At 39.2% G+C, this 15,488-nt stretch overlaps 1 protein-coding gene across 46 annotated transcripts in view; it reads right to left on the bottom strand.

Moving 5' to 3' along the window:
• The window catches only part of PTPRD (protein tyrosine phosphatase receptor type D), a 2,277,302-nt gene that overhangs the window by 50,098 nt on the left and 2,211,716 nt on the right, over positions 1-15,488 (bottom strand). For all 46 annotated transcript variants that reach the window (XM_045069786.1, XM_045069815.1, XM_045069785.1 and 43 more), the window contains one exon: positions 9,343-9,518. In XM_045069786.1, coding sequence (XP_044925721.1) covers positions 9,343-9,518 — 176 coding nt within the window. The remainder of the gene's footprint in view (positions 1-9,342; positions 9,519-15,488) is intronic.

The following is a 15,488-nucleotide window of genomic DNA, read 5'->3' as shown; positions in this document are numbered from 1 at the left end:
ACTCATTTGAAATAATGGCCCGAATTTTACTCTTTACCAGAAAGAAAAACAAAACAAAAACAAACAAACAAAAACCCCACTCTAAAATGTTTCAAACTCAACAGCAAAAAACTGGGAGCAATTTTTTTCAAGCAAATATATTTAAACATTGTTGTTTTCTCTCAAGAAATATTTCACAAAGGGAGTTTATGAAAAATAAATATTTTGATGTAATGTACACATGCACACAGAAGGTCTCAGCAACAGGGTTAGAAGCATTCCTCAGGCTTCTCAGAACAGCTACAGCAATCCATTCTTCCCTTCATTAGTTAGTACCTGGGTACTCTTTTCTCTCCCTCATTCTCTGAGTAGCCCACATGCTTTCATCTGCTTTCTAAGGGCTACATTTAAAGGGCTAGGATTTACTGACATTCTTTTAAGCCCTTCATTTTTAGACATACACTAAACAAATAATTTCTGATTTCAACATTAGAAAGCAATTGGGAACTGTAGTGAGTGAGGAGGCAAAACAAGGGAACAGGAGAAAAGTTAAACATGTTTTTACTTGGCCAAAAGCCCCTCCCTCCACCTTTTCTTCTTTTCCCCTGGGAGAAGATCTCAGAAGGTATTCCTAAAGAGAGTTACCAGTTTTAGGCTCTATGTACAAAGCCCAGGATAGGAGGCTCCCCTCTGAGCATCTAAGAATGAGAAGGCAACAGCTCCTGAATGCAAATACCAATGCTTGCCTTTTCCTACCTGATTCTGAAGTGACTGACATCTTCAGGACTGATGCATAGAAGGCTGGACGGTCCAACTGGATAGCTGGTAAACTGCTTTTCTATTTTTAGGACCAAAGTCCAGCAGCCTCATCTGTTAAATGGGTACCATATCTCCAGAATGACAGGGCTAACATAAGGCTCAAAAACCATGCACTGAATCTCTAAACCCAATAAGCATTCAATAGGCAACAGCTATTATTAATTCTCAGTTAGACTATGTCCCCCATTTTTTATGATAGTTGTTATAAAAATTTAATCATTCTAAATGTGAACAAAAGAAACATGTTATTAATCCCCGTGGATATGCATTTTGGAGAGGCTAGGTGGAAGGCAAGATCTTGGCAACAATGGGGACACCAAAGTGAAATGAGATGCAGTTCTGCCCCCAACCCATCAGCTTTACTAGCTAAATATAGAGATATGCTTACACCTGCTGGTTCTTCAGATACATAGTTGTAAGATTTCCAAATAACTCCCTTCCTTTAACCTGAATTTTAATCAGATGTGAGAAGAGACTATTTTAGTGTCTGAGAGGAAAAAGGAGAGAAGCAGAACATGCCACCCAGGCTGTGGTTTAGAAACCTCACCCAGTAACTCAATCTGAGGGCTAACCTAAAGAAGACAGGTCAGATTTCTAGCCAAATTTGGGGAAGATAGTTATTTTTATTATTACAAAGTGATTACCCTTATGTGGTAGCTTCATTTCTTCATAATTATGGAAAGAACAAGCTGACTATCGCTGTGTATGCTATAGAATTAATTTATACTTCCTCTTTCACGGCAACCTATTAAAAACAAGTTGGTGGAATGATAAAACTTGCCACTGGAAATACCATATAGGATTTACCCAGTAGGTGTGCTGACTGTGCTTGGGGGAAATGCTTACTGGAAATTAGTATCTACTATGTTTGGCCAGAGGAGCCTTTTATAAGGAGCAAATACGAAGTATTCTAACATTAGATAATACAAGTCAAAGTTAGTCTTGGGAATATGGAAATGTTAATATACACTCATGAATACACAATTAATAAGGGAGAATATAATAAAAGGAAGTTTCACATAATTATTAGGATATATTTTAGTGGATGGATAAATTATATGCTGAACTGTTTGTTTCTATAGGTTATAATAGCTCTCTTGGCAGTTTTAAAGACCAGCTTCAATACTTGATTATTCAAAAGTAAATATGGAGATCATCTCAATGATTCTATTGCCTTTCAGTGATAATGTTACTCTTTTCACTCAACTAACATTTGGCCATATCTATTTCTGAATGGCAAAAGGGTAGTCTGGTTTGTATATTCCTCTCTTCATTTTCTCTTTGTTGACCACTACAAGGTGGAGATCAAGTACAATGGAATACCCGAAATGAGAATAATATTAAACATTTGACTACAAATGCAGTAATAGCTTTTCATAAATAAAACCAGAAAGTTCAAAAATACTAGTCTCTAAATAAAGAAAATTATTCATTATAAAACAGCTTATCTGTTTGAACACTTCAAAAAAATTGCTATTTCCTTATTTCCTTTTGTTTGATGTGAGCTACAGACTAAATATTTGTGTCCCACCTCACCAAATTTGTAGGCTGAAATTTAATCCCCAGGGTGATGGTATGAGGAGTTGGGGCCTTTGGGAAAGAGATTAGGTCTAGGTTGGAGTCCTCATGAATAGGTTTCAAGTCTTCCAACAGAGACTCCAGAGACCTCCCTCCCGCCTACCACCATGTGGGGATACAAAAGGAAGACCATTTTCTATGAACCAGGAAGTGGAGCCTCACCAGATACCTAATCTTCCAGCTTCTTGATCTTCCACTTACAGTTTCCAGAATGTGAGAAGTAGATTTCTGTTGTTTATCAGCCACCCAACCTATGGCAATAGACGAGGACAATGTACCTACCAGAAGTTCATATAGAGACATGCACTAAACTTTTCTTATGACTTCCCCCATTAAATAATCAGTCATTATATCTCAAGTTTCTGGCCTGTCTTTGTAATCAGAGAAAAACTCTATGAAGTACCCCTTTGTCCTGGCAAGGCCGCACTTGAATGTCAGCTTTTTCCCATACTGCGGTGGCCCTTGGAGTTCACACCTCAGACCCAATCTCACCTGGCAGCGGCTGGGTGCTCTACATAGCCCCCTGGTTACCTCGGTGTCTACCTGGATCTGCTCAGTGGCTGCCTGTAGCCCAGCCACACTCCTGCATCACCATTATTGAGCAGTATGTTAGATGACTTAACGTTTCAATGAAAAGACAATTTCTGTATACCTATAGTATCAATACTTTTTAGCACTTTAACAACCAGTACAATTAGACTGATGCATACCAGCTGAACCTCAGCTTTGCCTGAATACAGAGATTGACTCACACTTCTTAAAATTTTAGAAGTGACCTCACCAGCCTGGGAGTGCTATAAACATGAATGTGGACAATGAGAGGGGCTTTGCACAGTCTCCAAGAGCAAGACTGCACCTCTTCTTCCCAGTCCAGCGCTTTGCTAGGCTATAGGGCCTCTATTTCACTTATGCAGGAATGTTTGTTTTGGGCCAGAATCTGTAGGCTGCCCTTCTAAATCAAGGGGATGGGGCGGGGAGGAAGAAGGGAGAAAGATCCGAGCAGCTAACATACTGAGAAATTGGCGGGATTCTTATCCTTTTATCTGACATTGTGTCTGTTGAGAAGAGAAAACCAAGAGTGTGGAACTGGCTAGATAAGGACCCAAACATCCTTCAGGTTGCCAATATGAGCATCATTCTTTTTGTTGCCAGTGTCCTATTTACATTAAGTATCCACCATTTTTCAAAAACAAGCCCATACATCAAGCAGGCTCCAAAGGCAGTGTTTGTGCTGCTGTTTCTACAGCTGCTTAAGGAAAGAGCAGTTTCTGTTGCCCTAGATAGGCAGTGCTTTAGGCTGCAGTTTGAGAAATTAAATGTTCAAGGCCTTGGGCGCTTCCAGTTCTATTTGGGAAAGGACACAGACCTGGCATTTGGAAAGCATTTGCTCTCCATTAAACTTACCGAACCTTGACAAAACAGAGAGGCCAAGAATTAGTCTGCTCCTGGCCAAGGCTGGGCCTTCCAAAACCGATAACGACAATGAAAACAATAATACTGCCATTTATAATCTTCAACAGGATTCTGCCAACTTCTAACCCAAAAGGACCTCAGAATCTGAAAAGAATCTCAAGATGTGTTTTACAGGAAAACAAGAAAACATTTTATCAGAATCTCCTTTGCCTAGAATTGTCCTCTTGGCCATGCAACCAAATGGGAACTTGTTTCACCTTCCCCCTATATTGGGGGAAATATACAAACGTGAGGTTCAAGGACAGGGGAGGACATCAGAGGTGGAGGGAGTGATCATCTAGTCAGAAGTGCTCCACCCATCAAATGTCAAGGCTCTGTATTCTAATTCCCGAAATTATTCATACAATGTTGTTAACACCATCCCAGTCCCTTAGGCCTTGATAGAATCTGATGTCCATTCATTAGCACAAACAACAAAATTCAGTGGAGCAAGGAATTTCCCCTGCTATGACCTGAGATAAACTAAAATTGTGATGCCTAAAACATTTGACCTGCTCTAACAATGGACACCATCAACTGGGTTGCATAATTTTTTATCTGGGAACAGAAAATGGGATTTAGATAATCTGGAAACCAAGTGTAGAATTCCTCACTGCTAACCCTATGCTTACACCACTAATCAAGGTGGCCCACACTGAACAGCAGTTCAAATCATGTCCCCTTTGTTAAGGGTCAAAATTTCACTCCTTATCCTCAATATTTATAGCACTAGTCATAGCACGATATCACAATAATAGCAGTTGAAATGATTCATATCCCACTATAAAGCTTGCAAGACAACAGAAGCAAAAGTGACCATCAACCATGGGCAGTAAGTAAGGGTAAGCTGGTGAGGACAAGAGAAAGTCGGATATCCCTTAACCTTGGTTAAGCTGTTTCAGCTTATCAAGGCTGCTGAAGAGTTTGTTAAGCAAGAGGCTTACACATTCCCTGGGAAACAAAGTAGAAGAGGAATAGCCAAAAGCAAACAGATGAAGGGGGGCGGGGGAGAAGAAAAGGACAATCGCCCACTAAGGATTAGAGGTTCCTGGGCCAGGAGTCACCTTGGCAAATCCTACCTCGGAGCCTCCAATTGTTCAAGCAAGGCTGCCAACCATGTGTCCTAGTTGCCCACAAATAACACCCTTGGAGTGGAATTACTCTCCTACCAGAGCTTCATTTTTTCCGAATTTTTCTTCCCTCCATGTGGTTGCCCAAACCGATTCATGTGCTTACTGGCATGTTATGAAACATGGAAACAATTAGAGACCACATTCTAGGGCACGAGAGAATGACTCGCTACAGAATCAATGAACTATGCAGAACTTGAGAGGATTTGGCAAAAAAGATGGAAATTGTAGAATAAGACCTACTAACAGTATCTCATGTCACACACCACGTTTTACAAGGCTTTAAACTGATCTCTGTGTTTTCAGGCAACGACTGTACTTTACTTTCAAAATCTGCAGTTTATAGCCTTATATTTTGTTTCTTTATATTTCCAAATGACACTGAGAGAATATTCAAGGTACACATTCTCTCTTCATGGTTTGAGAGCTGAAAGCACACTATACAAACAGTCTTCTAAGTTAAATTTGGAATTCTTGCAAGGCCACATTTGGGGGGGATTATTTGAAAATCAAAGAACTTAAGTTTCCAAAAGACCAATTTGAGTCTTTAAGTCATCACTCTTGGAAGGGCTTCTTTAGCCAATGAAATGTTAAGAAAGGTCAGTTTTTAACAAAAGGCTAGTGAAACTTCTAATACATGCTAATGAACCCAAGAGCCTTCTCTGTTCCAATTTGGCAAAGGTTTAAGCACTGCTACTTTGTCATCCAAAGGCCTGAGTAGAGGCAAAGCACAATGCTAGAAAACACAGGACACGGGGAGTAAGGAAGCAATTCCCTAGCACTTTCAAGTAAATAAAAGGATGGGGAAGGGTAATGCAAAACCGAATCAAAAGGAAACATTGTGCCAAGAATATATTGTCTTTAGTGACAATTACTACTACATGTAATTTATGCTGATATCACTATTTTCATATTGCATTGTTTGAAGATTATGGTTGCAGTGGAAGCCACAGCCAGAAGTCCTGTGGTCCATGTGCCGACTAATTAACAATTCCCTGCATCAGTGTCTCGATTCTGCTGATTCTGTCCTGGGGAAGGCAAGGGCAAAAGAAGCCCATGTTCTGAGCTCTTTTGATCACAGTACATGGGTGTTACACTGGAAACGGTGGGCAGAATTCATCATGAGCAGTGACTGTGAGGCTGGTCAGGATTCACCGGCACCCACAGAGAACAAACACATTGCATTTGGGAATAAAACCTGAACTCTTTGAGAGCAGCTTTAGGGGAAGCTGATTTTGTTCTGGTACACCCTCCTAGTTCTCTGTCTCAACCAAACACTAACAGCTGAGATTCACTGAGGTGACTTTGTCATATTCCTTACCTTGGTTAATGCCACAATAATTTTTCTATGTAATTTAAAAAGAGCAAATAAGACTTTTGGAGATCCCGGTAATGTGTTTATTGTCATACAGTAGTAAGCACTATGGCTGGGATCTAAACCCAAACATTTGACTTCAAGGCACCCTTCCTTAGGACTGTGTCATATAATTCCCTTCTCTCTGATGGTGGTATCCCTAGACAGTCTTGTGAAATATCATTTATCTTCTCTTTCCTTTCCTCTTCTTCTCTCATCCCCATCCCAAATCACCAGTCAACATGTACTCCTGTAAAAGTATTCTACAGTACACAGAAGTGTTTACACACATTTGCACATATACTTTTTTTTCCCCATATACCAAGGTGTGGGGTGAATATTATTTCAAGAACCTGAGTGAGCCTTCTTCCAAATGATGAAATTTCAGGCTTCAACTCCTGGAGAGGTGATTTGTTTCAACTGCCTAGACCATCTCCCTTTTTGAGGGAGACTACAAGCAGTGCCTAAATAAAGCCAGACTAATTCAAAATCTGCTTTGAAGCTGGCTACTCAGAAGTGAAAATTCGTAGAGTTCCCAGATCAGCCTGTATAACCCACAGAGTTCCTAAAGTATAAAGCTATATATTTCTGTAACAATTAACCACTATTTTGAGAAACTCAATCCAAGTTCTTAGTTGCGAATCCAGGAATGCTTTCCCCTTTCTTCCTAGACTTTAGGAGAAGCAGCAACTGGATAGGGAAAAGGTGAGGTGGGAGGATAGAAGGGAGAAAATCAAAAGCAGGTGAGGTAGTTTGGGGGACCAGAACTTTGCTAGACTCCTCAGTTGCATGTGGTCATTTATTCTCAAGCATTCTAGACTGGGGAACAAGGGGCTTTGGGTCAGGGCTCATTGGTATGGTCAGATTGAGGATGTTGAGACGCCTCCATGTTGGCTTATACAGGTCATCACAAGTTTGGGTACAGAGTGAACCACCATAGAATAAAAATCACAAGACAGCATTTTAATTGGGCTCCTTAGGCCATTTAACAAAGGAGAAAGCTAACTTGCAGGAGCAAAGAGTAATTAATGAAGGGAGCAAACAGAGGTTCATTTAGTAACTTCAAAATAAGTTCCTCTGTCTGAGGTGGGGAAAAAAAAAAAAAAAGGTAGCCTGCAACATAAAGATAAACTGTAGGTATTTAAGTCACAATGCCTTCCGCCAAGAACTGCTCATTACCATCAGATGTTGTGGTGGCAGTGGGGCCAGTTAGAACTAACTTTATTATTAGAAGCAATTAGGGAGAAAAGGGGCAGAATTTCATTTGGTTATTTCAAAACAAGTTTCTGTGCACGGTTTAATGAAGGCCTGCAGTGTCAAGATAAAATGTGTGTTTTACTGAAAACAGCTTTTGCAAATGACTGCTTGTTACCAGCGGTTTCTCCAGGCAGAGCAGGCTGGGTAGGTTGGATTTACATGCATGCTGTAATATAATAGTTCAGCTGTCTCAGCTTCACCCAAGTGTTAACAGGCAATATGGCCTGATGGTTAGGCACATGTGTTCTGGAGCCAGACTGTCGGTCTTCAAATCCTCACTCTTACCTTGATAGCTGAATGACGTTAAGTGACCTTCTGGAATGTTCTAGGCTTAGTTGGCTCATAGGTAAACTGGAGATCTTAGTAGTGTGTATCTCACAGGACTGTTGTGAAGTATCAATGTGTCTAATATGTGTTAGACATTGCATCATGAAGAGTTATATTCACGAAACAGTTGGGTAGGGATTGTTTTTATAGGACTTGCTATCTAGGGGTTATCCTGAGTAAAGATCAATATTGGATCCATTTGCATCTTTTTAATGGGGTTTTCATGTAAAAAATGACAATGACATTTGTCTTCACAGTTTTCACCTAAACTCCTTTCAGACAATATTTCAGTATTTCTATACAATTCACATGTTATAAAGAGATTTGATTGTTTTTTGTGTTTGGTAAACCAGTGGTGTACCACATACATTACTTCCACTTTTAGGACTTTTTATTTTTTCTTGAGCTTGAGTTCTCTCCTTAGGAATCACCTGCATAGCCTTCAACTTTTCCCTCATCTACATGCCTGAGCTAAAAGAAACTGCCATGTATTGAGCTTAGGAGACCATTTATAAACTCAACTGTCACACAACAAATGGGGGGTTGGGCTTTGGCTTCCTTCTAAATATCTTTTTGAGGCTACTGTGACCACAGTAAAAGAAATCGTTCACCAGTGGTTTCAAAACTCTGCCCTGACTGCCCTACTCTTCAGAGAGAGTCTGTGCTGCCTTCAGTGATTTTTCAGAGACTCCTTCATTAAATTCTCAAGGTTAAAGACTGATTTTCATCAGATGGCTACAATATTTGCATATTCACTTGGGAATATGGCACACTGCTTACCCATTATGCTTTAGTTCTGCAAATCAATAACATTTAACTAATGTGCCATGCACCATAATATTGGACCCATATGATGAATAAAACCCCCTTCTTAGACCTTAACGAGCAATGACTGTTATTAAAAGCTATTCATTTTGGAGAAGGCTAAAGTAGCAAAATGCCCTCTACACATTTATGTGTTTTCTCAGCTGTGTATTAACCCATATCATTTTTCCGGCTGCCCTAACTTAATTTATGCTAATTTGAATAATTTATATAAGAACCTCTTTCATAGAATTTTAGACTTTACCCTACAGATTATGAGAAAGAAAAAGTTAAAAATACTGACAAGTATATATTGTTGGGATTCTCCCCCAAAGTCTGTGTGTTTTTGTTCAATGTGAGTTTTTGAAAGAGGTTCAAGTGAATATTTATTTTCTCTAACCAAACTGTTTACTTTTTTGAGTACCTTTTTTTTTTTTGGGGAATCACACTGTAATGAGAGAATTTCTTCTTAAAAGACTCAGTGTTAAAAAATGGTTTCATCAGAGCTTTTGATACCCATTCAGAGTTGTTTCTGTTAGAAAGTCAGAGCTGAAGGAAGGGTAGATTCTGAAAAGAATAAAATATGCAACATAAGGACTACCTGAGGAAAGATGTGAAGAAGGAGAAGGTAGATATTCTTACCCTGGATCGTTCTTCTAGTTTTGTCATCATCACAACTGTTGCACTCCGTTGCTCCCATATCATTCTCCAAAAGTCCCCAAATGTTTCGGGGAGAGATCCCTGTGTTGCAATATAGGCATTTTGTTTCCTATAGCCATCTATGTAGTTGGCATTCACATAGTCACTTCCTGGGATGCCTGTAAAACAAGAAGTGTTATTCCATGAGGTGAACCTCTCATAAGAAAAAAACAGCCTGGGATCTGGTGTGAGGGCAATGTTATATTACTGTTCTGCACTATGCTAGAGGAATCAAGGGTTAATAGCAGAGCCGTGGTCTAGAGGTCAAAACAGGCAATAACCACATTAATAAACAAGTATATAATTGCAATATGTCTTAAGCAAGATAAAGTCTCACTGGGACTATCACATTAAAGAAATAGGTGGTCCAAGTATTGGATCTCTGTAATATGACAAGGTAGATACCAAAGAAAGAAAACTACAACTGATTATCCACACTGTGCTATTTTTCTCACACTGTCTATTTCCTCCACTGCATCAGTAAAATACAGCATGCAAAGGATGAGAGAATTTTATCTGGTCACATTCCTCACCCATGCTATACCACATTGCCAGACAGAAATGAAATAAAATAATGCCTGAGTCTGAAAATGCAGTGTAGGTTAGAGTATGTGTAACGGTGAGAAATTCTGCACAAATTTAGCTAACAGGGAACTCATTGGCAAACTCATTTAATCCTTAAAACAACTCTATGAAATATATCCTGTCAGGATCTTCCTTTAGCAAAGGAGAAAACTGAGGTGCATAGAGATGAAAGCTCTTGCTCTGACTGCTGGAGTCTGGTTTAATGATAGTCCTTCTGTCTGCTACAACTGTCTTAGTCTCCACAGAGATTGCTTCTTGTTTAAACCTCACAGTATTGTTGTACTATGTGCACCTTTCTTGGATTATGACGATTGCCTCTTAATTGCTTATCCTGCTCTACTTTTGTCCTTTGCAGTCTGCTCTTCATCTAGCATAAGAGCAATTTCTAAGAAAATATTTCAGACACTATAACTTCTTTCCTTCCAACCCAACAATGGGCTTCCCTTTTACTTCCAAAAAAACTGAAACTCTCAACTATAGTTACAAAGCTCCACACTTTTCCAAACACATCTTGTTCTACTCACCTCCTTGCCTTCTAAACTCTAGATGCTGGTCTACCCTCTATTGGTAGGAAAACACTGCTCTCCTACCTCAGTGCCATCCGCCACTTTAGAACACACTATCTTCTTCCTGTTGTAAAACACTCCACCAATATCTCAGAAACACTGCCTTTGATTCTCTTGGAGCCCAGAACTTTCTTGACAACTCTTTATATTACTTACTACACATTGTAATTATATACTATTTTGTTAACATGGTTATCACCTGTTTTGGCCTCTAGACCAGGTCTCAGTTATTAACCCTTGCTATCTCCAAGGACAAAAATAAATTTGCCCCAGTTCTGACATCTAATAATTAGCAGAGCTTGAATTTGATGCTGGTGTTCTGATTGAAAGTCTAATTCAGTGTGACACCTTTAAGAGGAATATAGATAAATTTGAGCTTCTTCCAAGGAGAGTGACCAGAGAGGTTAAGGAAATCAAAGCTGTTCTGTATGAGAAAGGGATACATGGTACAGCCTGACAGAGGAAAATTTAGGGGTTGGGGATGACAGCTGCCTGTGAGGATCTGAAGAGAGGGTTAGGTTTACTCTATTGAGATCCGAATTTTTCAATTCTGAACAATGTTACTACAGACAGAAGAATTTCGTCTCCAATATAATAAAGCATTTTGAAATTGTCAAAATCAAAAAGGGAATAGATTTCCTTGGGATGAAAGGAGTTGCCTATCCCCGCAGGGGAACAAACATTTTACATGGCTACTGGCAAGATACGAGAGGTAGCACTAGAACCTGTATATGGCCTCTTCTTGCCCTGGGAAAAATATGAGTCCTGGAGCTATGAGGGAAAAAAAAAGGAATATTTTCTTTATAATGGAACATATGTTCCTAAGCTAAAATTGTTATATTTCACTGATTGCCACTTGCAATTACTTTGACTGCTTTTCTGATTCCACTTGTAAAACTGATCCTCTCAAAAAAGTAATGAAAGTCAGATGGGAACTACTGGGCTCCGAGATAAACATATGGATATGGAATACCACCAGCATTAGTGAAAGCCTTTTGAGTAAAAACCTAAATGCACGGCTGGTTGTAACAGTATTCATCTATTACAGCTACTCAAGAAGCAGTTGGGGGTTCTGGCAGCCCTTTGTTGATAAAGATCCTATTCTTCCAGACACCAAATTACTGTAGATTCAATAGATAGTTTAAATAAAGTCCTCAGGTTACAGCCACTGGGAAGCACACACAACCTCATGTCCTTAGAATTTGGTTCTGAGCCAACAGTGAATCTATTTTTAATACAGGAAAAGCCCACTTTCAAAATTTTAATTTAATAGTTAACAACATTAAAAAGTTGATTTAAAAAAAAGGGTTCTGGCTAAAGCAATATACAGAAAAGTTTTTTCCAAGCAAATTTAAAACAGAGAAATCTGGGTTAATGACTTAGAAAAATCCATCAGCTTGGCATTGTGCCATTTCCCCCTTATGAAGGATAATGATTATATCTGAATAATGTGTCAGAGAACAGAGGAGATGGACTGGACACTCACATCCAAAAGAAGGGAATTAGCCCTGCCCAACATTCTTATGTAAAATTTAATCATTTATTATGTAATGAATTGTTTTTCGACATAGTGCTTAAGTTTGCATAATAAATTATGATTTTTTTTTTTTAGGGGTGGGGAGAAGTTGTGGGGGTAGGTTGCTACTCAATAATACTTGTCCTTCCCAGGGATAAAAATACAAAAAATCTGCCTGAAAAATACTAGGCACGTGGAATCTTTACTGTATCACCAAATGCTTTAAGAATTTGGGACCTGATATTTTGAAAAGCAAGTTAAAAAGAAAAATTTCAGTACCTAGTGGAGTTAATTATTGGGCTAATGTTTACACCTTGAAGATAATGCTGAGGCTCCTTTTCTATTTTGACACTCATTTGTATGAGTGAAGGCCTCCTTCCAGGAAATCCCTTTACATGCTCCAGCAAAAAGACATTGCAGGTAAGTTTTCTTCCATACAACCCTTACAAGATGGGGAAGCGAGAGATGACTATGTATCTGTAGCTCTAAGATCTAGTGCATCTGCATTTCATACAACCCAAGTAACAAACTGTGTAGAAAGACGAATATGAAAAGATTTTAGGAAGGGTGGTGGTTTGGCCTTTTAAAAACATTCACCACAGATTGGGAACTAAAGTTGATCAGAAGTAGATGAGATCTTAGTTTTCGCTGTACCATATTTAGAAAGATTTTTCAACCAGTCTTGTGAGAAAAACAACATGGTGACTTTCCAAGTGTTCTGGTGCCATGAAATGTTTCTTCAATAGCTCGTGATTATAATGTTTCTGCTGGCAGGCTGAATCTAGAAAACCCTTTCACTTTTTGGGGGGTGACCTTCCCCAAGTAATATATATTTGTTTATTTAATTTTCAATTCCCTGCCTTATCCAGAAGATGATTTTCATCTGTTAATGCAACACTAATCAGAGTGCACTACTATACAAGAGAAGTGTGTGAGAATTAATTGAATTTCTCTGGGGCTATGATGGATGGAAATCTATGTTAACTTAACATGCAATACTGAAAGCATATAGAATTAATATAAATTAGCTAATTGCTTTTAATTTTTAGAGTCAAGGAGACCTTTGTCCAATACTATGATAATAATGGTGCTAGTTGCTTTTTTTTTTCCTTTTTTGGGTGGGGATGCCTATTAAAACAAAGAAAGCATAACAAACATGTCTGCCTTTAGCTCACCATAAGCAAATATCTTAGGTCTGGCCCTGCTGTAGGAATTGTCTCTCTTGGAGTCAGCTGTTCTTAATGTCTTTATTCAAGAATAGCTTACTACCCTTATAAAAGTAAGTTTCATGATTTCCCATTTCTTCATGTGTACTCTTCCCCTACTAATAGTCATGTAAAAAGGTCCAAGACCCATAATTATCACTCTAATCTTATAAGTGAGAAAGGAGCTGAGGCTAGATCTTGAATTCATCTTACACCTCTATGCCCCTTTTCTGTCTTATAGCGTGTTTCATCCGGTAATGGACTGTACTTTCTTGTGGTGCCTGCAAATATTACTTACATGCTTATACTGGGTTTTGTGTTGGGGCAAAGAAAACTTGGAGCTATAAAACACAAGTCTGTAAGAACAACAGATGAATAGTAGTAGAGCTGAGCTTCTATGTCCTTCATGCATAGCAAGACATAGCAACAGCTACTTAAACAGAATTAGGACAGTTTTAGGTTCTCATTTCATTTGCTGGGAATTGCTGGTTATAGTTTTTAGTGGAAAGTAAGTCTAGGCACAGACTTCGGGCTTTGCTGTTCTTTTAATTGTTTGCAAAGCTTTGGAAAAGTATCATGAATTCAATGTGCAAGGACAATGCCATTTTTCTTCACCTAAGCATAGGATTAATAGAATAGGGCTTCATGACATTGGTCCCACATGTGTTTGAATCTTAACAGAAAGAGAGGAATCCGTGGAAAGACGAAGCTACTCTGAAAGAATATTTGTGATAAATAGACAATTCTTCATGCTGAAGACATGACACAGAAGACATAGACAATTCATGCTTTAAAACCTTGAAAGCATGTTGAACTGCCAGCGAATACATGATCTGAACTGTTTCATCATGACTGTGTTAAAATATTTCTTTTATTCCTGTTAACCTGAGGAGGACTAATTGGGTCATATGGGCCCATTAAAACAAAACAAAAAAGTAAGGGGTGCCTAGGTGGCTCAGTTTAAATGTCTGACTCTTTTCTTTCTTTCTTTGAAGATTTTATTTATCTGCTTGACAGACAGATATCACAAGTAGGCAGAGAGGTAGGCACAGAGAGAGGGGGAAGCAGGCTCCCTGCTGAGCAGAGAGCCCAATGTGGGGCTCCATCCCAGGACCTTGGGATCAAGACCTGAGCCTAAGGTAGAGGCTTTAACCCACTGAGCCACCCAGGTGCCCCAAGTGTCTGACCCTTGATTTCATGTCAGGTCGTGATCTCAGGGGTATGAGATCAAGCCACATGTTGGGCTCTGGGCTGGACATGGAGCCTGCTTAAGATATTCTCTCTCTCCCTCTCCTTCTGTCCTCACTTAAAAAAACAAAATAAAACAAAAACAGAAACACACAAAAAACCCAACTTGCCTTGTTCTCAATTTTTCCAGTCAGGAGATAATTTGATTCGAAAAGACTTCTCTTGTTGAGGGGTATTCATAATTATAAAAGTTTCAAAATAAGGCCTTATGTCCTAATATTAAATGAAAAAGCAAGACCCCCAATAGTACAGGAATTGTTTTATTAATGTGAAATTAAGCAATTACCACAGATATGTGGGTACTTCTGTATCACTCCATTCGGTAGGAAGAGCTGCAATGTGCCTTTTAAAGACTTGAAAGAATACTAAGCACTTGCTAAAAATTTAGAGAAATTGGCCAGGAACCTGGGACTTCTATCTAGGGATGCCGGTAGTTTGCTCTTTGACATTTGGGCAGTTGTTCAACTTGTCCAGACCTCTGATTGCTTATCTGCTAAACAAGGTGTGTTGGACAAATTGATTCCCTTGAGTCTTTTTGAGTTCTAAAATAAGATGCCTCTCTGTGGTATTCTTAACCTTCTTGGATTCAGAAATCTCTGTGAAGTTATTTTAAGATGGAGGCTTTGTGTCTCTCAGATTAGGCAGGAACATGCTCTGATGCTCTTTCAAGCTGATTTCCTATTGCTTCTATCTCTTCTGTGCTGAGATGAGGTTTTTTGGTGTGACTGATACTTCAATTCTTGATTAGAACAGGGTGGGGTAAAAAGCACACAAATTCAAAAACAAGGTGTGGGGCGTGGTGGGACTAGACTGGCAGGTGGTCTATTCATGGAAAGGAGCTGTCCCTGGATTGTGGAGGTGAGAATGAAGAAGAGGCAGCATTATAGGGAAGGCAGAGTCCCTTCCCTGCTCCAGCAGACACACAGCAACTGTACCCAGAGCTGGAGATGGACCTTCAGCTGAGTGGCT

The sequence above is a fragment of the Mustela putorius genome, unplaced genomic scaffold, assembly GCF_011764305.1.
Source record: "Mustela putorius furo isolate JIRA1106 unplaced genomic scaffold, ASM1176430v1.1 tig00003944_pilon_pilon_pilon, whole genome shotgun sequence".
Classification (NCBI taxonomy): domain Eukaryota; kingdom Metazoa; phylum Chordata; class Mammalia; order Carnivora; family Mustelidae; genus Mustela; species Mustela putorius.
Note: the sequence above shows the minus strand (reverse complement) of the source record. Positions and strands in the feature narration are given on the sequence as shown.